At 44.1% G+C, this 25,137-nt stretch overlaps 1 protein-coding gene across 1 annotated transcript in view; it reads left to right on the forward strand.

Moving 5' to 3' along the window:
* LOC134910927 (uncharacterized) overlaps positions 1-25,137 on the forward strand; it is a 455,362-nt gene that overhangs the window by 315,010 nt on the left and 115,215 nt on the right. Inside the window, exons 61-67 of the mRNA XM_063919317.1 lie at positions 3,744-3,893; positions 7,021-7,095; positions 8,258-8,428; positions 9,601-9,753; positions 10,479-10,583; positions 10,659-10,825; positions 11,730-11,916. Coding sequence (XP_063775387.1) covers positions 3,744-3,893; positions 7,021-7,095; positions 8,258-8,428; positions 9,601-9,753; positions 10,479-10,583; positions 10,659-10,825; positions 11,730-11,916 — 1,008 coding nt within the window. The remainder of the gene's footprint in view (positions 1-3,743; positions 3,894-7,020; positions 7,096-8,257; positions 8,429-9,600; positions 9,754-10,478; positions 10,584-10,658; positions 10,826-11,729; positions 11,917-25,137) is intronic.

A 25,137-nucleotide genomic window follows, 5' to 3' on the forward strand; every position in this document is an offset into this window, starting at 1 on the left:
GGTTGAACCCGCGAAATTGGTTCTCCGGTTTGGGAGACTGGGCTCAAGGAGTCATAATGGATGTTGGAAAGTTTCTACTATGTATCTTGGGTGTCGTTATATCGATTGGATTGATATTTAGATGCGGGCAGGCTTTAATGAGGTGCAAACAAAGTACAAAAGTAATGAGCTTGAGGAGTGAGGAAACTGTAATTAACCTGGATTTGATTTATGACCCAATGATAGAAACCAGAATGTGATGAAAATGCGATTATACGGTCCGTTTCTTTCACCTGTTTTTCTGCTTTTCTCCAAGATACAAAGACCCCCTTGGACGAGGAAGTTGACGAGACGCTATACAGACAACAGACAAGCACCAAAGATGAAGTTTTGACAACCTATGATATGGACACTTGATGAACTTTGCCATGGATCCCCAGTTTCCCTAGTATTTTTAAACTCACGCTAGCCCAACATTTTTTGTAAATCTGATGGCACTGACAAAGCTATTTGCTCATGCCCAAGGAGCAATACAGCGCAAAGAAGACGACTCTCAACAGATACCGAACACAACTTCAACGACAGATGTACATTTCCCTGACATAGAATATCATTGCATTTTCCATAAGTGTTCTTTATCTTCATCTCTACAACCCTCAGGTAATGACACACATAGACGATAGGGAATACAGGCACAGATATCAGCAACCACATACCTCCCCCATTCATGTATCATCAACTAAAATGTGCATCCCCATTTTGTTACAACTGAAAGCCGAAATGAGCTCGGTAAAGTTTGACAGCCCATCCACAGACCCGTACCACGGGATAAGAAGGAATTCAAATGTATACTTCGCAATACCTCGAAGCTTGATTTACAACACGTACGGCACGATGATACATGACCCTCCAAACATGGACTCATACACACATGCTTCTGCTATCACACTAGGTCATACCCTCTTCACACCTACTCCTCTCTCCTCCCTCACCCAACCATGGAAATGAATTAACCCCTGACATATATTTTTCTCCTTTTGAAATGTTTTAGAAGGTGGCAGTTATTATTGACTGCCAAAGGGTGGACTGTCAAAGTCAGAAAAATATCCCTATACACGCTGCCATATTTGCACCTCATGCTGGTCCGTGCTGCGCATGCGTGCGCTTTCCCGTGATAGCGCATACCCGCTGATGCGTGCACCCGCTCGCATCGGTATGCGTATTTACGGTAAAGAGTATGTAGTCGTAGCGTGCGACCCAATCGTTACATATTTTCACAATTAATGTAGTTTGTAGATCATGGTCCCTTTGATAGTTTCTGAAAGTTTAGTTAATATAGAATGTCCCTGAGCTGAGGAATCCCTCTTTGTATTGTGGGAAGGGTCTAACAAGAGTCATGCAGCAGTGTTTGGTACCCATCGGAAGAGTATTTAATTAGCGATATTCCGGTGTTGGTTTGGAGCGTATTAATCGCTCGTGCGAATAGTTATGGACATAAGAAGTTATGTCCATTTATTATTCATGCACCTGAACAGTACAGGTATCAGTGGGTCTCAAATGGCTCTTTGACCTCAGAGATCCCCCAAACAATAGTTTGCATGTTGGGAGGGCCTCATATCTTTACATGCATAAGGTAAGCACCGGAATAGTAATTGAAGATCAATTGTACTCCAAATCAGTATCTTTCCCGCAGACGGAGTACAATAGCCTTTAATTACACTGAGCTTTGAGACTCAATGAGGAGGGCCAACACCTGTGTTTACAAATGGGGCTGGATTTGTATACAGGAGAATGAGGGCTGAGATGTCATTGTCTCAACTGAAAGTGGACATCATGAATATAGAACAGAACCCAGACAGGATTCTGTTTTGTATTCGCCAAACAATAGCTCTCCAGAAGACAGGAATGTGTTAGTTATCACCCATTGTTTTGCATAACCAAGACCACATACAGCCCACCTGTATGAATCAACCTATGACCTTTGTTATAATGCGAAGCCGAATTCCTGCGTCCAATGGACAATGAGATTGTAGGGACCATTAGATTGCATTGTGTGAGTAGCATAAAAGAAGGGCCTGTGGCATCCAGCTTGCACTTCTCATCAAACGGTTCTCAATGCTGATAATCGGGAAGCTGGCTGTCCAGAAGCGCTTGCGATCGTTACCCTTGTGCGTAAGTTTCTCTCCGTAATCATATTGTCTTACTGTGAGCCAATCTCTCTCTCTCTCCGTCTCTCTCTCTCTTTCCCTTCTCTTTCTCTCGTATCTCCCATTGACTAGTATTGTATTGTATTGTATTAGATCAGCATAGTATTGTATTGTATTTCTTGTATAGTTATTTGGTTAGGAAGTCTCTGTTATATTGTAGTGTATCATTTGTACTGTTATCCCCTTTTACAAGTATATTAGATATAATACAGTTAATAGGCTTTGGACCCTAAACCAGTATCTGTGTATTTCCTATAGTGTTAAGTGTTCACTTGAGCGTCGGTGACGCTCAAGCAGCTTTGTAGTTAGTCAGGTTACACAAGGTTGCACTTACACCCTGTATTCACATTAAGGTATTCTGTGTATTTCATTGGTATAAGGTTTAGACATAAAGATATAGCGCTGTGAGCGTCTGCGCCGCTGGTGATCTCCTCGTGGTCTCGAGCGTCCGCTACGCCATAGCGAATCATTACTCTAGTCATAGCCAATAACGTGCTGTCCTGTGATCGCTGGGCCGTGAGCGAACGTGACGCTTGAGCGTCTCGCCTACGGCTGAGCGATCGTTACGCAACCAGCGTACCCGTACGGTACTTCTTAAGTAAACAGCGTACAGTGTTCTTAGACTTCATAAAGGGTTGTTTATACGACAAAAGAATTTAGTATTGTCAGATATTTATACAAAAGAAAAATTATGAACAAGGTGTCACTGGCACTAAATCCGTAAGAATGTATTACGGGCCCTGGCATGGGCCAAAACAATATACAGCGATAATCACAATAAAAACGGTAGTGTTGAATTATAAACCCCGCACGCAAGTGGGGTTAATGAAATCCAAATTTACCCATAAATGGGGCGGTAACCTTAGGTAATGATATAACATAGACAGCAAAGGTATAACAGTGCAAAAGTACAGGTTTATTCTTAAAAACGCACAATTTAAAAAATTCAAATAAGATTACTGTAAGTGCAATGTGGAATGGTAGAATCCATAAAGGTGACTTGTGCTTACGAAAAAACAGAAAGAAGCTCTCACCATCTCCCTGTGTTGCGGTGGGCTAGCTTGGCATGCCTGGCTGAGACTACAACACAACTTGCTGCATGGCATGCCTGGCTGAGACTACAACACAACTTGCTGCATGGCATGCCTGGCTGAGACTACAACACAACTTGCTGCATGGCATGCCTGGCTGAGACTACAACACAACTTGCTGCATGGCATGCCTGGCTGAGACTACAACACAACTTGCTGCATGGCATGCCTGGCTGAGTCTGTTTACAGCCGGCAATCGCAGCATTATTTCCTAATGGAATTAATGAAGCAATTGCCATCCGCAAATAGTCACAGCCCGGCACGCCATGCAGTATGCCGCATTGCAGCTAGATGGGCATGGCTACATCTGTATCAGCGCACCTGTAACTTCATTTCCTGATGGACCTTATGTCTACCATACTACACTAAGAAAAGCCTCCATTTGTGTTATCAATCTGCTTTTGAAATATGGTATTTAAATCTCAGCTACTAACTCAGGTAACGGTGGTCTAATAATCTCATCTAGCTACTAAGAATGCTTCTCGATGATAATGTTCTGGTGGGACTACACAAACCGTTTGAGTGGCAGACATTGGAAGGACTCCTGGTGAAGGCAGTAATGGGCCTACCCAAACATGGCAACAGCACACAGAGAACTGCAGCTCAACGGCTATTGGTGAGTCTAATAAAGTGTTAGGAAAATTAACTCTAAAGGTATCTAAATCTAAAGGTATTCTGGTTAGAGGCAATTTAACAACTTCAACTACACACACTGAAGGAATGTGCCAGGAATCCGTTATATTGTTCAATGTGACCCTGTCATTACAACACAGCTCACTTAAAAATGTTTAATTACCTCTCCAGGCTATTAAAGACAGTCATATTTCAATGAATGTGTCTTATTTGGACCTTATTTGGGTGGTCTGAATACTTAGCGCAGGTTAGACATTGAAAGCAACTGTCGATATGTCTATTATGGTTTTGTACAAATTTTGAAAAAATCCTCACTGTGAGCAGTATCACAAAAATATCTTTGCACGAGTGCAATGCAGCCATGACACATGCGCAGTTGTCTGATAATCGGTCAGCTGTGTAAATACCGGCATTCCATACAAATCGGAATCAGGCCCATTGTACAATTCATGGCTGGGTCAATTTGCAAGATATTGCTGTGCAACAGTTTAGGGTTCATTACTAGAAACCTGTCTTTCATTTATACTCTGGGAGATTCAATTAGTCTCATGGTTTACCCCGCAGCTAATTGAAAGCATTGCCCAATTCAAGTTAGCTGCAGGAACCCCGTGCGCTAATTAGCAGATGCAGGATTTTTCTTTGCCACCTCAGGAGCAGGAAACCCATAGATTCTAACACTGTGTGCAAAATCTATGGGTTAGTAGTGCATGTTGACCCAGAAAAATTCAGATTAATTGAATAGCGCTGGACGTGAAACCCAGATCTATTCAGGCAACAAACCTGTACCTTGTTGAATCCCCCCTATGGGGCTGATGCCAGTTTCTGTAGCATAAATTGCATTATTGTGCTCTGTGCATGCACAGATTAGTGACTTACACATACAGTATGCACCTATGCTGCTTGCACCTGGAAAGGCGGGATGGGGATAGACTGGGTGCAGCAAGGGTGTGGTTATGCAATTGTAAACACATGTAGGCCAGGGCACAGATCTATAAGGGTTAAAAACATATCTGCAAATGAGATGTGAGTGTATGTGACTTATGCCTGGAATAAACTAGACGCACTTGCTGCTGTTGCTGACCAATGCGCACCATAAGAAAATTGCCTCTTTGCACATAGTTGTAGTTGAAGCTTTATTAATGAACACAAAATGTGTCTGCGATGTATTACATTATGGGGGTCATTCCGAGTTGTGCACTAGCTGCATTTGTTCGCAGTGCAGCGATCAGGCTAAAAAATGACAGTTCTGCGCATGCGTATGCAGCACAATGCGCACATGCGTCGTACGGGCACAATGAACGATGTAGTTTTGCACAGGGTCTAGCAAAGCATTTCAGTCGCACTGGTGGCCGCAGAGTGATTGACATGAAGTGGGCGTTTCTGGGTGACAACTGACCGTTTTCAGGGAGTGTTCGGAAAAACGCAGGCGTGGCTGGGGGAACGCCTGGCAGGTTTGTGACGTCAAAACAGGAACTGAACAGTCTGAAGTGATCGCTGAGTAGGTTTTGAGCTACTCTGAAACTGCACATATAAAACTTTGTAGCCGCTCTGTAATACAAGCGATCACACTTCTGCTTAGCAAAAATACAGTGGGAGGCGGCATAGCGTTTGCATGGCTGCTAAAAACTGCTAGCGAGCGATCAACTCGGAATGACCCCCTAGATCTCTTAAGTTTATTTCAACTGAAAATGTAACTACAATCAATATATTGAAAGACGTACACTACAAGGATAAAAGCAACTTAAACGAGTACACGCTGGGCAGATTACAGAAACAATTCATGATTTCCCTGAGAACTAAAACAATACTATTGACATCTAATTTCCAGTGTTCACAGTACTCAATTATAATTTCTGTCTGAATGATAACTGTCCCTAAAGATAGTTGTGATGACACTATAAATGCACTATGTTAGACGATCTCTGTATAAACTACATTGGCAGCATGACTTAAGGGGGGTACTCACGGAGCGATCGCTGCTTAAAATCTAAGCAATCTGATTAGATTGCTTAGATTTTAAGCATGATCGCTCCGTGTGTACCTCCCACAGCGATAGCGATGCGCAGCCCCACGCATCGCTATCGCTGGTGCTAGATTGGCCTGCCATGCAGGCCAATCTAGCAGGTCGCTCATTTCACCCGCTGGGTGAAATGGGCGGCCCCCTGTCTCCCCCCACACGCTCAGCACACATCGTGCTGTGCTGAGCGGCGGGAGAGATGTGTGCTGAGCGGTTAGCTCAGCACACATCTCTCCCAAATCGGGCCGTGAGTACTGACCTATAGACTCATCTCAGTGGACAAACGTTGTGCAGCTGTGCAGATGTCAGGGGCAGATCTGTTTACACACTGTGCAATAACCAGACCAGGCAGCAGAGAATCGGCTGTTCAGCCCAATTATTGCACCGTGTGTACTTCACTTTAGCTGCAGAAGTACAAATGGCTCATTAAATACATAGGCCAGTTTTCTACTTGGACTCTAGAAAACAATGGACACAAGCACCTAATGTTTTACTTCTGCGCGACACGATGGTTATCACTGGGGGATGCAGATCAGAATTGCATGGAGAGACATGCAATCCCAGTAGGCATTCCCAGGATGGCTGTAGCTGTGGAGGTGGCTGTAGCTGGGGTAGGGGAAAGGATTGCAGGACTGTCAGAAGACGCAGTTCTACTGGCACGGGTAGCCATGTACTGTCAATCATTCTGAGCAACCACAGAGTTGCTCTAATGTCCAATGACCAATATCCAATCGATGGTGCAACTTTTTGGGCACATTGATGGATTAGAGCAGTGGCCAGCAGACAACTAAATAGGACACCCAATGGCTATGGCATTACCATACAGTTGCAGTAGCGACTAAAGTCGCAGCCGCAACTGCTTCTGTGTCCACCTGTGTATCAGGCACTATATGCCAAATGTTCTCTATCCTCCAAATTTCAAGTAATATAAACAAAGCAGGATACAGTAAATCCTTAAATGACATAATGCTGATTTAAATGTATTTCAAACATTGCTATAAGTTCTACCATGTGGTATTTTATTTCTTGCTCTCACAACACAATTGTGCTGTCATCTTGAATTTCTACTAACCTATGACTGTTATATCCTCAGCGTCATTTTTCCATATTTCATCTTCCGGATCTAGAGGGTTCCCAGCTGCAACAGGTCATTTTCTCTCTGCTAGAAGTAAGTGAGAACACTTATGGCTCATTCAGGGATACACTTGCAATAATAGCCTGTAAGAAAGAAAAAGTCTAATATGATTGCATCATAGGGTCTCATTTTGCCAACTATCTAAAGAATTGATTAAATAATAGAATGGTGATTAAATAATACAATGGTCACTATTGAGAGGTGATTAATACCCCTTTTCCACTAGCTCAAAAAACACGGGTAAATGCACGGGGGCGCGCATTTACCCGTGTTTTTTGCAAGTGGAAAAGGGTAAACCCGGATCAAGTGACCCGTGAATCCTACCCGGCTATTTACCTGGGTAGGACACGGGACTGATCCGGGTAGGGTTGTAGTGTAAACGGGATCCGTGTCGATGCGACACGGCTCCCATTACACTGTATGGAAGGGCGGCGCTGGGAGATCATGTGATCTCCCTGCGCCGCCCCTGCCGCGTCACTAGAAGCGTCACCAACCCGGCATATGCCGGGTTGTGACTGCTGATGGGAAAGGGGCCGTGCACGGGTCGCAGCAGGGGGCAGCTCCCGTGTCGGCTGCGACCCGTGCTCGTAAGTGGAAAAGGGGTATTAATAATACAATGGTCACTATTGCCTGTGAGTTTTTCCACTAGCTCCTTAAAACACGGGTAAATGCGCGGGGGCGCGCATTTACCCGTGTTTTTCCCTAGTGGAAACGGGTCCCCCGGCAAATTCCCGGATCAAGTGATCCGGGAATCCTACCCTGGTAGCTAGCCGGGTTGAACACGTGTTCAACCCGGCTAGCTGTCTAGTGTGAACGGGAGCCGTGTTGAGGTGACACGGTCCCGTTCACAGTGCATAGGGAAGGCGGCGCTGGAAGATCATGTGATCTCCCAGCGCCGCCCCTGCCGCGTCACTAGCGCGTCACCAACCCGGCAATTGCCGGGTTGGTGAGCGCTGTCTGCAGGGGTCTGTAGCACGGGTCGCAGCCGTGTCAGGCGACACGGCTGCGACCCGTGTTACCTTAGTGGAAAAGGGGTATAAGCTGGGAGCTTGTTGGAATTGGACTATCCTGGCATGATTTGTGAGGACCCAAATGTGTCGGTAGATTAACATATAACTTACATATATAACATGCTTTGGTAATGGATTGTGTAATGCACATAAATCAAAATACTCATAGTTGTTTTTCAATGTAGGCAAACATGGGTGATAAGGATGGCCTCTCATTGCAAGAAGAACTGCAGATGTCTCTGGCCAAAGCCTCATGCCATGTTTTGGAATGTGTTAAGAAAGTGTTAGTTCCATCTTCAACTCCAGGCAGACAGCACTATCTGTTCTCTTTAAGAGAGATCAGTAGAGTTTTCCAGGTAATGTCAGGAACACAAATGTAATACTGTATGTGGCTTTGACGTGTATGCAATATGTGGCTGTGCAGAAATGACTACAGTATATTGTTGGGGCAAGTTACAAATTGTGGACAAATGTGTTTCATAGCTCCAGTATGTCCACCCCCATAGTTTTTCCAATTAACTTCCATCTTACACTTTACATTCAGGAGTTTAGATTTAAACTGCATGGGTTCTCTGCTTTTCTACTACAGTGTATATAGGGGATGAATATAGTAGATAATGTATATACACCAGAATCAACATATGCTGAATATAGAATTAAACAGTACTTATACTGTAGCTTCAACCCATTTTACACATTCTTATAAGTATCATGCATGTGATACGGTACACATAGATTTGGAGTGTAGTTTGTGATTTGTCTGAAATGACAGGTACTAAGAAAGAGTTACTGTACTTACAGTAATAGTGAGAGGCGTAAGTTGGCCATACACTATACATCTTTTCATGCAACTATCAGCTGAATGATATTCTGACCAGCTTAAATGGGCAGGAACTGTGATTCCACTGGTACTGGATGGTTAAAAAAGTGTGTGTGTATGGGGAGGGAAGGGGGGGGGGGGGGCGACGATCCCTGAATGCAGAGGGAGCCCATGCTGGTTTCCCTCCTGATTTCGGGGTAACCACTTTTATTAATTTTTATTTTTATATACAGAAGTAGTTCAGTTTTCGGGGAAGTTTCCAAATGTACCCCTACACTGAACAATAATCAGCTGGTTGAGTATGATTTAGCAAACTTGTTGGAACTACAATTTTTGGAAATTTGTGCACGTTTTACGGAAACCAAATGAATATTGCGTGTTCCCAGATGTGTTCTACATTGGAAATGTAATGGACAGAGAGCATGATAATGTCTATGGGAAGCACACATAAAATGGAGTAGTCCTTCCCCACTTGCCAGAAACATACAGCATCATACTGTAACTACTTTGCGGTATCTAACGTGTATCAAACAGTGACATATGACATGCGTTTATCATGACCAAAACACTCAGGGCCATAGTGACAAAAGGACCACGTCTCATGCCTATCTTGTATACTGTACAATTTCTTACATAGAAATGACATCAGAAAGTGCTATTATAGTTTATAAACCATGAGATCACATAGAAGCTTTGGTTGTTTTGCAGTCTCTTCGGAAGCTACCAAATGAAGATCGTGAAGACCGTAGCATTGTTGTATCATACTGGCAGCATGAAATCCATTGTGCTATACTTGACAGGCTGTGCCGACGTGCTGACATCAATTGGTTCACCTCAGAACTTACCAAAACAATCAAAGAGGTATACATTGGATGATCTGATATTTAAGCATAGGCAGCCCTGGCATCATGGAACACTTATAGAAACAATTGTTATTTAAAGCTGTATTACCACCTGATTGTTACGTATTACTAACCTGCATCTTCCCCTGAGGGCTGTCCCATACAACCATTTTTCTGGGACTCCTCTATTTTGTAAAATAGAAATGGAAAAACATTCACAATTGTCTGCCAGTAGGGTGTGGTAGTGGGGGACCAATCAGAAGGCACAATCTCAGACATCTTCTGGTTGTCCCACCCACTCATACACCAATTAGCATGGACAACACAGTAGACATAGTTTTTAACATTACGTCCTCACAGCACTGATGTTTTGAGTTGGATAACCACCAAGGCCCTATCTGTGTGGAGTTTATATATTCTTCCCATGCTTGCATTAGTTTCCTCTGGGTACATTAGTTTCCTAACACAATCCAAAGACATACTAGTAGGTTAATTGGATTCTGACAAAATGTGGTGGGTAATATAGATAGTAAGCTCCACAGGGGCAGGTGCTGATGAGAAACATGTATTAATTTACCACCCACATGGGGGGGTGGGAGTCTGAAACAACAAATAAGAGGTTGAGGCACTTTGCTATATCAGGATGTGCTATGACGGGAAGTAGTTTATTGGTTTTTACTAGAGATAGTGGTATTGATTAGTGAAAAATCCAATACACATTGTAGTTTCTTTTTCTGTGATCAGTATTTTCCAGACATAGAGACATCTTCCCTCCAAAGAATATTTACAACATTTCCACTGGAAATGAAGTTTTCTCATCATCCCAGTACAGATAACAGAAGTATCAAGGTAACATCCCACAGTGTCCTGTGTGCATTGTATGCAATGTTGTGATGACTACTTATACTGCCTACATGCCCCTAGGTTTCGCTGCAATCTCTCGACAAATTGGATGATGCGCAAAATTTCCTGAAGACCATTCTGCAGCATTACAATGAGGAGCTTGGGCACCAAAAGCTCCATATTGAATTATCAGAGAACGCTGTAATGCAAATAATCCGTATACACAGAGTCTTGTCTTGTGAGAATGGGTAAAGTATCTTTGACACACTCTTTTTCCTGCCACCTATAGGGCCTAAGTGCAGTATATAGAGTCAGATGCAAGTCTAAGAGCAAGGTGCACCCCCACTCCCCCCTTACCCCAGTTTGCTTTACTGTGCATGTTCAGTGCAATGTGGTTGGATTTCATGTTAAACATACTGCAACTTGCACTTGTTGCATGTGCTGTATTCCTGGAGAGAAGGCTTGGGGCATGCAAGCTAAGTACTGTCAGTATAGGGCTCCTACGTTTGGCACATACTGTACAGTATGTAGTTCTTCAGTTTCCAGATTTACATGGCCAGTCGGGCGATGTGCTCTGTAAGTGCTGTCGCCTAGTGTGTTCCCTTCCCTGACGGGGCGGTCATTGGCAGTGCGTACACACTGAACGATATGTAAACAATATCGCTCAGTAATGTCACGCCGCAGCCGGGCCATGCATGCAGTTTCTGGACGATAGTCCAAATCGAGCTGCATGCACGGCCGCTAGCGAAGGTCATTAACGACCCGCGGGGCCGCGCATCGCTCATCGTTGGGCAGCGTACACACTAGTCGATATGGTAAACGACGTCGCTCAGGAAGGGCAAAATGAGCGATGTCGTTTACTTTATCGGCAAATGTGTGCCCACCTGTAAACCTATGCTTGTCCATTTATATCTATTTGTATTATAGTTAATATGTGTATTTTTCATCATTCGTGGCATTATAGTTTCACTGAATAAAGTCACTGTAACTCATAGCCACTAATAAGATTGTGTTATTTTGTCTCAAACTTCAAAAATGAAAGAAAATGTCTGGGTGGTTGCCAAGAAATAGACGACTGTTTTGTTTTTGTATACACCTATTTCCATAAATGTCTCTCATTGTTACTTATATTAATATTCATTGTAATTGTAGTGGAAATGCTTTGTTGGTTGGATGTGTAGGATCCCACCTCTCTACCCTAGTGAAGCTAGCACTCTACGTGGCTAACATACCACTGCATGTGGTGGATACATCTGGGCACAACAACTTAATCAACAGTCTGAAATCAGCTCTCCAGATCTCAGCTGTGGATGGAAGACCAACAGCCATTCTCTTAACTGTAAGTTTACAGTGTCCATGCTATGGCCTCCAGGGTTGAGTAGCAAACGTTGATAAGGACTTCAGGTAAATTATACTTGATGAGAACATAGAACATCAAAAGCATTGTCCATTTCATCCATTCAATTGAAATGTTATAATATGATGTTGTCAGACAAGGGTTTAATTACAATTATCCTTAATTATCTTAATTATCATCCTTATTGCAGCCACTGTGATGCTTTGAAAGGAACAATTGGCTGACTTGTTTTTAGAAATGACTGAGCTCTGTTACCATAGCATTTATCAGTGACTGCTATGAGCAATCCTGGTATGATTACAGTCCGGATAAAAGGACAACTCACTTGTCTGCTATTAGGTTATTAGTCACAAATACAGAATGCATTAATCGGGGTCGAAACAAAAAGTCATTGTTTTCAGTCTTTTTATGTTAATGTCTGAATCACCGGTATAGACCAGGCCATGTTCCAAACCTATTAATGCTGTTCATGAAAGAAACATTGCAATGGCACGCTCTTTTCTTTACTAAGAATACTACCAACAAAATCTTGTTAAATAGTTTACTTCTGAAAGATCATGCAGTGTAGCATTTACAATATATTCTATAAATTAATATCATGGTTTTTACTTTTTCTCTGTTAACATTTGGTAACAGTTGTTATAACACTATTAATAACGCACAGGTCATGTGTGCCTGGTAGCCAAGTAGGTTATAGAGGGAGTATCTTGTGGTAGCTTTTATAAGGCTCTGGCTGTTAAGCCAAAACCTCTGTGATTTGTGTACCTTCCCCACCCTACCTTTACAAATTTTTTTGGAAATGTGTTAGTTCTTCTTAATGTTGGCTATTTTGAGAATGGCAGATCATCAACCTAAGTGCAATAGTTTAATTTCAACTTCAAGTGCACTGTCCTCAACCTCAGGTGTGGGTATTCAAGTTAAAAGGTTGAGGTGGATACCCTTCGTGTTGTGCTTGTTTTTGTTGTATGGCACCCTTGGCAGTATCTGCCAGCAATTGGATAGTATTGTGACTCCGGCGCTTGGGATGCCGGCAGGCAGAATACCAACAGCAGCATTCCAATGCTCAGGATCCTGAAACCTAGATGGTAAGTGTACTATCCCTAATCCGTAATCTCCCTAACCCACGTTACCTGCAGCCTGCAGCCTGATCCTAACCTGCAGCATGGCTGTCGTTAACGAGGACCTCCCTCGTCTGTACGTTTAGACGAGGGAGGGGGTCGTTAACAATGCACTGGAGCGTGCATCGTTAATGATATTGAGTGTACACACTGGACGAGATTGTGAAAGCTCTCGCTCAGATCAGCCCTTCTGAGCGAGATCTTTCACTTTCTTGTCTAGTGTGTATGGGGCTTTACCCCCCCCCCCCCCCCTGCAGGCTAAACCTAACCTTCTTCTCTCCCCGACAACCTAACCCTCCCACCACACAGCCTGACCCAAGCCCTCCCTTCCCCCAAAGTTTAACCCTACCACACCCCATGCAGTCTAAACCTAACCCCCCCCCCCCACACAAGCGGCTAACCAGTGCGGAATCCTGGCAGTTGTTCATTCAGGATTCGGCCATTTGAAGGCCCGATAACAGCATTTAGATACATGTTTGGATCCCGACGTCGGGATTTCGAGCAGTGTCTGACTTTCGGGATCCTGAACGCTGGGATCCTGATTGGATCCCGCCAGCAACGCATGTAGGCTGCACTGATTCTAGACATCTTTTTTTATTGCCACCATAAAGTTTTTCTCTATAATGTGTATAAATAAATAGTTATTTTCTGCCACATGATACTGTATGTCTCTGTGTCTTTCCATTAGATATACAGTATAAGGACGTGTTTTTGTATAGGCTGCACACATGCAGCACATCACTCGTTAGAAGGGTTACATGGCAGAACTCCTTTATGAGCTCCAAGAAAAACCCTGTTGATTTTCTTCCCCTCACTGGCAGCCTAATCTTGCTACAGTGAGAAGTTTGTGTAATATGTGCTTAAGCAGTGAGACATGTCACATGACCCAGAGGGCCACTTGGGTAATTTTCTACAAGCATTGGACTGCCGTGTATCTTCATACCATATACTATTGACTTCTGACACCCTAAATTGATGTGTTGTGGTATGTTAGGTAGATTAGACTTAGGTCGACAGTATCTAGGTCGACCACTATTGGTTGACAGTAAGTCGACATGTTTCTAGGTCGACAGGGACTCTCATGTTTCTAGGTCCACATATACTAGTGCGACATGAGAAAGGGTCGACATGAGTTTTTTTACATTTTTTGGTGTACTTTTCTCCATACAGTGACCAGGAACCCTTGTTAGTGCACGTGTCACCTCGCATGGCTCGCTTCTCTCGTCATGCTTCAGGCAAGGTGCCTTGTTCCCAATTGTAGTCCACATGGATCGTAAAGTATGAAAAAGTAAAAAAAAATGAAGATTTTTTTTAAAACTCATGTTGAACTTTTGATATGTCGACCTAGAACATGTCGACCTAGAGTCCCTGTCGACCTAGAAACCATGTTGACCTACTTACTGTTGACCAATAGTGGTCGACCTAGACAGTGCCGACCTACTTACTGTCGACCTAAAGACTGAATCCCAAACTGATGTACCCGCTGATCGAAGTGAATAACTACTCACCTCTTTATATACTGTATGTACTGTATATACTGTATAGAAAACTAATCCACATTTTCTGGTGCAGTGCAATTTCTAATGTGTACAGCAGGGGCTGCTACAGGCTTGTTTTTTAAACTTTCTCCTATAATTTACATTGACAAAAACACTAAAATGTGTGAAATAAACTGCATGTCTGTTATGAATGTCCATTAGGGCATATTATGGGAGTGTCGCGTGCGTATTAATACAAGGGTAGGAGGCTGTAATCAGACGGAGAAACTACACCTTCCAGTGGGCTGGCGCAAGTTGTGATGGTGCGACCAACAGTAGTGTATAAGGACCAGGGACGTGCGGTGAGGTAAATGGCTCGGGAGGCACTGGCTAACCCCAGAGCCAGATTTACATGCAATATATGAGCCAAATGGTATATCTGGGCATTATACAAAGGAGCAGCATTATAAATGCCTGGAAATTTGGTGAGTTTTGATGAGAGATGTGTGGAAAAGATAGGAAGGAGGCACTGCCTCACCTGCCATAGACTTGTTACTCCAGAGTTTTAGCTATAAAAATTATTAGAATAATGCAAAGAAGATATTTCAAACATATTATCAGTATTTTTCATATACTTTATTCAGTCAAATCTCTGGTTTAAACATAAGTATGACAGGAAAGGCTCTGCCTCACCTGCCTCACCCCACCGCATGTCACTGATAAGGACTCATTAATCAGCGTGCACAGGTGCTGATAGTGGGCATCTCAGTCCTTGCATATTGGGCTGCACGGATGTACACAAGGGAAGGAGTCTGTAGGTTATTTACATAACCTCGCTCACGTGCAAACACCAACAAACACTGCTGCGTTTGCTTTTGCGCGCAACTGAGAATCAGGTCCGCCGTTTTAAAAAACCTGAAATTATTAATTCATAGATTTACATTTGTGACGTAAACCCAAGCAGACTTTTGTGCAGCCATTTGTGGGAAGCTGGTCTGTGGTGAAACCTGCCAGCAAAAGCAGAAATAAATCACCTTAAAGCCTCCTCAATATTCCTCATACATCTTCATTGTCCCATATGGATGCCAATATTAATCAGCATGCTATCTTGCATACTAGAAAATGCATTAGAAAGATGACCCCTGTTAGTCTTTTTGTGCTGCATAATTGCCTACTACCCAGGATTGTCCATGAGACTCCCAACGTATGAGACGTTTCCTAGGACTCCAAGGAGAGCAAGTCACCCTCCCGCATCCTACTCTCTTCCTACTGAACTGGGCAGAATGTGGGGAGTGGTGCAGAGAATCTCATCATCCTGGCCTTGTCCCCTGCTTTGCGGAATTGTGCAATAGGATTGCTGGGCTAGAATGATGTGACTTGTGTCACCCTGGCACTGCCCACTGACCTCTCCCTCACAGGTTAGTAAGGTAATTATGGTGTGCTCTCATCTCCCAACCACACTTACAGGCTCCATGTAATCTGCCAGTGATCTAACAGCTCAGCACCATTGCCCCTGGGGGCTAATGCTAAACCTGGACCCACTCCTCCTGCCTAAAGGAGCACACCCCAACTTTACTGTCATTTAAATATCTAGTTCCATGCTCTCCTGCCCGCAGCGGGTGCGGGTGACATCACGCAGCCGCTGCGGCCCGCCACCCGCACGGTCCGACCAAGCCTGTGTTGGCTGGACCGTGCCCTCGAAACGGTGGCCAAACACCGCCGTTCCGCACCCCCCTCCCCAGCGACCGCCTCTGCCTGTCAATCAGGCAGAGGCGATCATAGCTCAGGGACGGCCTTCGGCCGTCTGGCATGCACCGGCGCCATGCGCAGTTCTGACCCAGTCGCTGCGCTGCGATAAACTGCAGTGTGCACTCGGGTCAGAATGACCCCCATAATGCGAATTATGTTTTAGGCTGAGTTTTTCTTTTAAATGAAACTAGATTTTTTTTATTATTATTAATTAATTAAGTATATATTTTACATCCTGTTAATATTTTGCTGCATATTGTTGGCAAGTGAAATTTACAGCTGTTTGTATATATTTTATGGCTGACTCTTTGTATTGCGAGATAATAATCATGGAAATGTGAAAAAACACAAATGGTTTTCCAGAGAGCCTTTGAGTGAATTTAATACAAAGCATCTGGATTATGTTACGGTTTCTCTGTTCCCCCAGACACTGCTCAAAGCCGAAGCTTATAAAGAAGCTTATAGACAGCTAGCCATATGTTATATGGCAGCTTTGCTGCATATGTCACACATTGTACTCACTGAGAAGCAAGCAATACTAAACTGGCTGTTAAACGAATTTAGAAATAATGCTGACGAAGCCATGTGTCAGCTGTAGGGTGTTAGAGAAAACGGTTGGCAGCTATGGAATGTACCATTTTTCAGGTATCCATATTTTACCATTGTCCCAGTGACAGTCCAAGGTTTTAAAGATTTGTTCCAGGAAATGTTGATACCTACAAAAGTCCCTATTTCTCAGTCCTGACAAACTGCACAGCACAATTCTGTGTATAATATATTCTTAGTGTCTGTTCTTTTTCTCTGGGCAACTGAGCAAATTCTCTTTACAAAGTAACATTTAATGAAGTGGAACATATCATATAATGCCAAATAAATGTTGGAAATATGTGTATACATGCGGTGGTATGGCAGAGGTATGTACAGTATTCACCAGGAATGTGTCCTGACATTGTACCTGATTCAGATGTGGACAGAGTTACATGGAAGCAGCAGAGATAGCACTAATATGGTAATGCAGCGCATGCATTACTGATCCGAGACTCAGTTTCGGATCACCTGTGACACCATCAGCCAAATGCGTGACCCATGGGGTCACGCAAGCTGGCTTCTGCAGCCACAACAAAGAGGCCAGGGGATCCTGGCCTTGCCCCTCCCCACCCCCACATGGCATCAGAGTATCAGTCACTGACAGTCTGATGCCATAGTGCAATCATCGTCTTAGACCCATATTGTACATGCGCAGTATGAACATCGGTACTTTGCTGCATGCATCGCTACTACCACTGGACTTGTATAATACTCACAATTAACAGTCCAGTGGCTTAACCAGGAAGTGGTTTGCTGAGGATAGTAGGTATAGCGGGATACGTTTAATTTGCCGGCATTGACGACGCCGGAATCACACCAGCTGGCAATGCCGCCAGCCGGAATACCGGCGCTACAGCACTATTCCCACTTGTGGGTGTCCACAACACCTATAGAGCGTGGCAAGTGCAGCAAGCCCGCAAGAGGACTTTTTTGCACTTGCCACGCTGCCGGCATACTGGTGGCCGGGATGCCCCTAATGGTACTGTATATTGACAGCCGGCATTCCAGCCTCTGGTAAATCATACTGAATCCAGTACAGCTGGACACTGGATATAGCATGAAGCAGGTCACCAGCTGGTGTCTGTACATGTAATTGGTAGTGGTGCAGGGTTGCGAGAACATTGGTAAAAGCAGGTAAAAAGCATAATCTCTCTGGAGCTAAGGGGGAGACATTTGTCTCCTACTATGTAGAGATGAGTGGGTTCGGTTCTCAGAGAACCAAACTCCCCCGAACATCCCGTTCCGAGCCAGAATCCAAGTCCGGCTCTGGACTTCACTCAAGACTCGGAAACCAGAACGAGGCAAAACGTCATCATCCCGCTGTCGGATTCTCACAGGTTTTGGATTCCATATAAGGAGCCACACGTTGCCACCATTTTCACTACGGACTTTGAGAGTGATGGAGACAGACCGCTGACTCTCTCTGTGGGTGGTGGCTTCGGGTGGGGTAAGTGTGTGCTCTCTAGGGGTGCTGTCCTGTCACTGTGATGGTAGGGGTGCTGTCCTGGCTGTCACTGGTACAGAAGAAGACAGGGGTGCTGGCCCTGTCTTCTATGCTGTAAAAATTCAGGGGTGCTGTTGTTAAAATAAATGTACATTGGCCCAGTCTTGTATGCTGCAAAAATTCTGGGGTGCAGAAAAATGAATGTACACTGGACCTGTCTTGTATGCTGTAATAATTCTAGGGTGCAGTAAAATAAATATACACTGGCCCTGTCTTGTACGCTGCAAAATTTCTGGGGTGCAGTAAAATAAATGTACACTGGCCCTGTCTTCTATGCTGTAAGAATTCTAGGGTGCAGTAAAATAAATGTACACTGGCCCTGTCTTGTAGGCTGCAAAAATTATGGGGTGCAGTAAAATCAGTGTACACTGGCCCTGTCTTGTATGCTGCAAAAATTCAGGGGTGCAGTAAAATCAATGTACACTGACCCTGTCTTGTTTGCTGTAATAATTCTGGGGTGCAGTGAAAATCAATGTACACTGGTCCTGTATGCTGTAAAAAAAACAGGGGTGCTGCTATTAAAATAAAAGTACACTGGTCCTGTATGCTGTAAAAATTATTCATGGGTGCAGTTGTTAAAAAGCACACTGGTCCTGTATGCTGTATAAAATACAGGGGTGCTACTGTTTAAATATTACACTGGCCCTGTATGATGTAAAAATTCATGGGTGCTGTTGTTAAAATAAAAGCACACTGGTCCTGTATGCTGTAAAAATACAGGGGTGCTGCTGTTTAAATATTACACTGGCCCTGTATGCTGTAAAAATTCAGGGGTGCAGTTGTTAAAATAAGAGCACACTGGTCCTGTATACTGTAAAAATACAGAGGTGCTGCTGTTTAAATATTACACTGGCCCTGTATGCTGTAAAAATTCAGGGGTGCAGTTGTTAAAATAAAAGCACACTGGTCCTGTATGCTGTAAAAATACAGGGGTGCTGCTGTTTAAATATTACACCGGCCCTGTATGCTGATAAAAATCAGAGGTGCAGTTAAAATAAAAGCACACTGGTCCTGTATGCTGTAAATATACAGGGGTGCTGCTGTTTAAATATTACACTGGCCCTGTATGCTGTAAAAATTCAGGGGTGCAGTTGTTAAAATAAAAGCACACTGGTCCTGTATGCTGTAAAAGTACAGGGGTGCTGCTGTTTAAATATTACACCGGCCCTGTATGCTGTTAAAAATCAGAGGTGCAGTTAAAATAAAAGCACACTGGTCCTGTATGCCTTAAATATAAAGGGGTGCTGCTGTTTAAATATTACACTGGCCCCGTATGCTGTAAAAATTCAGGAGTGCAGTTGTTAAAATAAAAGCACACTTGTCCTGTATGCTGTAAAAATACAGGGGTGCTGCTGTCTAAATATTATACTGGCCCTGTATGCTGTAAAAATTCAGGGGTGCTGTTGTTAAAATAAAAGTACACTGGCCCTGTATGCTGTAAAATACAGGGGTGCAGTGAAAATAAATGTAAACTGGCCTTGTCTTGTATTTTGTAAAATTACAGGGGTGTTGTGAAAATACAGGGGTGCTGGCACTGTTCACGGTTACGATGTCTAGGCCTGACCTTCCCAAGACTGTATGGGAAGAGGAGGCTCCTACCACCATTTGCACACCCTCTGCAAGTGCCGGGAGGAGCACCACCAGTCCAGTTGCTGATATTGAGATTGAGGATGTCACTGTAGAAGTGCACCAGGATGAGGAGGATATGGTTGTAGCTGGCGCTGCGGAGGAAGTTGATTATGAGGATTCTGATGGTGATGTAGTTTGTTTGAATAAGGCACCAGTGGAGACAGTTGTTGGCCATGGAATGAAAAAGCCCATTGTCATGCCTGGGCAAAATACCAAAAAAGTCTCTTCGGTGTGGAATTATTTCTCCACAGATCCGGACAACAGGTGTAAAACCATCTGTTGCCTTTGTCAATCCATAATAAGTAGGGGTAAGGATGTTAACCAACTAGGAACATCCTCCCTTATACGTCCCCTGCAGCGCATTCATCATAAGTCATTGTCAAGTTCAGAAACTTTGGGTAATAACATAAACAGTCCACTGACACCCAAATGATGTGGTTTTGTTTGAATATTATTTTACTGTGAGGATGAGGATGTAAACACTGAAGGAAGGGGGGGATTTCAGGATGAGGACGGCATCTTGCCACTGTAGAGCCAGTTTGTGCAAGGAGAGATTAATTGCTTTTTTTTGGTGGGGGCCCAAACAAACAATCATTTTAGCCACATTCGTATGGCAGACTTTGACGCTGAAATTATTGGTTTGTTAGTGTGCATGTCCTGTTTATACAACATAAGGGTGGGTTGGGGGGCCCAAAGACAATTCCATCTTTAACGTCTTGTCTTTGCCACATCATTCCAGGGGTGCTGCCCCTCTGCCCTATCAGTCCAGGGGTGCTGCCCCACTGCCGTTTATGTCCAGGGGTGCTGTTACCTATCTGCTGTGCTGTGTAATACTCCAGGGGTGCTGCCTATGTTGTATAAGTCCAGGGGTGCTGCTGTATAATTCCAGGGGTACTGCTGTTCTTGATAATAGGTTTAAATTAAAGCCTAGAGCAGATATGAAACAAGCTTCAACATCACAAACAGATTTGTGAAAAATAGCCGCAAAGTTGGAAATGGAAACTATTCATAAAGTGGGGGGAGACCACATTTGTGGCCCAAGTCAGTGTCAATTAGAAGAGACTGAATCATAATCTAGCGCAACTGCTGGAGAGGTAAAAGTGAGATTTTCTGCCGGAGCATTAAAGAGAGATTCTTCTCAATTATTTAATGTTAGGAACTCACTCAAATGAATGGCTCCAGTTAGTCAACCTTAATTTTGATTTATTATTGATGTTCCACATTTTGGGATTATTTATTTGGAAGATGCACATTTGTTGTACAGGGATCTTCTTTTTCTAAGGGCTGCGTAGGGTTATTGCAAGTCCTCGCGGTGTTAGAAGAACAGCGTTTTAGTGATCTTGCATTGCATCAGCTTTCCATTGCACTGCAGCATTAGATGGGCCAGGAGCTCCTGTGAGGTAAAAACTGAATAAGGCCCAGTATGGAGTCTCATGGTGGTTTACAGCCAGAAAGATGTCTGGCTTGCCAGACTGAGGCATGCTGTGGGCACAGAGGTTAGCATTGCTTCACAGTCCTACTTATAGTATGAAATGAGTTTCGACTGTAGAGTGGTAAGCTCCACTAGGGAAGGGGTTCAATAAAAAAAAAATCACTGCACAGTTGTGCTTAGTACTTTACTAAACCCATTTTAACTCAACTTGCCCCACCCGGGGCTGCTCAGGAGAGGCTGATAAAACATCTTAGGGGCTGCTTTATTTAAAAATAAAATATGAAGAAAAATAAACAAGACACAGGTATGCTCGCATGCGTGTAACTGGGACACACAGGTATGCTCACATGCGTGTAACTGGGAGCTGTGAAAAACAAAAATAAGGCATCTGCCACAAAAGATGTAAATAAAAATGCAATGAAAAAAATGTAAAAAAAAGAAACCCACGAGATTTTCTCAAAATAAGTCTCCAGACTTCATGGAGGGGAAAATATCCAATTTTGATCCTGTGGTATACACCAGTTGATTTGCATCACAGCATTCAATCCGAGATTATCTTAATCCCTGAACATGAAGAAGGGGGTACAATTTGGGGGCTTTGGCCCCTAGTTTTTCAGTTTGTCCAGTAATGTGGTAATTAGTAATTATATATTTGCTTGGTTGAAGTCCTTTCTATTCTACACCAATATAGGAGTGGAGGTGAAAGCCTGTGTCTTGTTCCTGATTGCGTTTTTAATCACCTTCTTGACACTGTCCTCTTCCTCTTGCCTCTTCTCATAATGTGAAAATTCATCAAATATGGAGGTGGTATTTTTGTAGCTAGCTATGATTCAGAGAACTTGGCGAGCTTTTTCCAGCGGGACCACCTGTCGCTGAAATGATGGGTTTAATAAACTGCATATCCTGTTTAAACAGCATATGGGTGGGTGGTAGGGTCCAAAACAGTTCCATCTTGCACCTCTTTTTTTTCTTTGCATTATGTGCTCTTTGGGGCCTGTTTTTTAAAACTGCCATCCTGTCTGCAACTGAAGTGCCACTCCTAGATGGGCCAGGTGTTTGTGCCGCCCACTTGTGTCGCTTAGCTTACTCATCCAGCGGCCTCGGTACATCCTTTTGGCCTAAAAACAGGTGAGGTTTACAGAATAGACTTGAAATGAGTGAAAATGAATGTTATTGAGGTTAATAATACCGTAGGATCAAAATTACCCCCAAATTCTGTGATTTTAGCTGTTTTTATGTTTTTTCAAAAATCATCCAGATCCAAAACCAAAACCCAAAAGGGTGGTTTTGGCAAAACCAATCCAGATCTAAAACACGAGAGGGGATCCAGATCCAAAACAAAACACAAAACACGAAAAGTGTCCGCCGCACATATCTACTACTATGTCACTGTACTAGTGATGTGCACCGGAAATTTTTCGGGTTTTGTGTTTTGGTTTTGGATTCGGTTCCGCGGCCGTGTTTTGGATTCGGACGCGTTTTGGCAAAACCTCCCTGAAATTTTTTTGTCGGATTCGGGTGTGTTTTGGATTCGGGTGTTTTTTACAAAAAACCCTCAAAAACAGCTTAAATCATAGAATTTGGGGGTCATTTTGAACCCATAGTATTATTAACCTCAATAACCATAATTTCCACTCATTTTCAGTCTATTCTGAACACCTCACACCTCACAATATTATTTTTAGTCCTAAAATTTGCACAGAGGTCGCTGGATGGCTAAGCTAAGCGACACAAGTGGCCGACACAAACACCTGGCCCATCTAGGAGTGGCACTGCAGTGTCAGGCAGCATGGCACTTCAAAAAAATTGTCCCCAAACAGCACATGATGCAAAGAAAAAAGAGGCGCACCAAGGTCGCTGTGTGACTAAGCTAAGCGACCCAAGTGGCCGACACAAACACCTGGCCCATCTAGGAGTGGCACTGCAGTGTTAGACAGGATGGCACTTCAAAAAAATAGTCCCCAAACAGCACATGATGCAAAGAAAAAAAGAGGCGCACCAAGGTCGCTGTGTGACTAAGCTAAGCGACACAAGTGGCCGACACAAACACCTGGCCCATCTAGGAGTGGCACTGCAGTGTCAGACAGGATAGCACTTCAAAAAAATAGTCCCCAAACAGCACATGATGCAAAGAAAAAAAGAGGCGCACCAAGGTCGCTGTGTGACTAAGCTAAGCGACACAAGTGGCCGACACAAACACTTGGCCCATCTAGGAGTGGCACTGCAGTGTCAGACAGGATGGCACTTCAAAAAAATAGTCCCCAAGCAGCACATGATGCAAAGAAAAAAAGAGGAGCACCAAGGTCGCTGTGTGACTAAGCTAAGCGACACAAGTGGCCGACACAAACACCTGGCCCATCTAGGAGTGGCACTGCAGTGTCAGACAGGATAGCACTTCAAAAAAATAGTCCCCAAACAGCACATGATGCAAAGAAAAAAAGAGGCGCACCAAGGTCGCTGTGTGACTAAGCTAAGCGACACAAGTGGCCGACACAAACACCTGGCCCATCTAGGAGTGGCACTGCAGTTTTCTAGCGAGAGGATGAGTGCTTCCATCCTCATGTGAAGCTGAACCACTAGCCATGAACATAGGCCAGGGCCTCAGCCGTTCCTTGCCACTCTGTGTCGTAAATGGCATATTGGCAAGTTTATGCTTCTCCTCAGACGTTTTTAATTTTGATTTTTGGGTCATTTTACTGAACTTTTGTTTTTTGGATTTTACATGCTCTCTACTATGACATTGGGCATCGGCCTTGGCAGACGACGTTGATGGCATTTCATCGTCTTGGCCATGACTAGTGGCAGCAGCTTCAGCACGAGGTGGAAGTGGATCTTTATCTTTCCCTATTTCTCTATCGTCCTAGTGGATGCTGGGGTTCCTGAAAGGACCATGGGGAATAGCGGCTCCGCAGGAGACAGGGCACAAAAAGTAAAGCTTTAGGATCAGGTGGTGTGCACTGGCTCCTCCCCCTATGACCCTCCTCCAAGCCAGTTAGATTTTTGTGCCCGGCCGAGAAGGGTGCAATCTAGGTGGCTCTCCTAAAGAGCTGCTTAGGAAAGTTTAGCTTAGGTTTTTTATTTTACAGTGAGTCCTGCTGGCAACAGGATCACTGCAACGAGGGACTTAGGGGAGAAGAAGTGAACTCACCTGCGTGCAGGATGGATTGGCTTCTTGGCTACTGGACATCAGCTCCAGAGGGACGATCACAGGTACAGCCTGGATGGTCACCGGAGCCTTGCCGCCGGCCCCCTTGCAGATGCTGAAGTAAGAAGAGGTCCAGAATCGGCGGCAGAAGACTCCTCAGTCTTCTAAAGGTAGCGCACAGCACTGCAGCTGTGCGCCATTTTCCTCTCAGCACACTTCACACGGCAGTCACTGAGGGTGCAGGGCGCTGGGAGGGGGGCGCCCTGGGAGGCAAATGAATACCTATTTTGGCTAAAAATACCTCACATATAGCCTCCGGAGGCTATATGGAGATATTTAACCCCTGCCAGAATCCGTTAAGAGCGGGAGACGAGGCCGCCGAAAAAGGGGCGGGGCCTATCTCCTCAGCACACAGCGCCATTTTCCCTCACAGAAAGGCTGGAGGGAAGGCTCCCAGGCTCTCCCCTGCACTGCACTACAGAAACAGGGTTAAAACAGAGAGGGGGGGCACTAATTTGGCGATATGCTTATATATAAAAAGATGCTATAAGGGAAAACAC

Source organism: Pseudophryne corroboree, chromosome 4 (assembly GCF_028390025.1).
Source record: "Pseudophryne corroboree isolate aPseCor3 chromosome 4, aPseCor3.hap2, whole genome shotgun sequence".
NCBI classification, from domain to species: Eukaryota; Metazoa; Chordata; class Amphibia; order Anura; family Myobatrachidae; genus Pseudophryne; species Pseudophryne corroboree.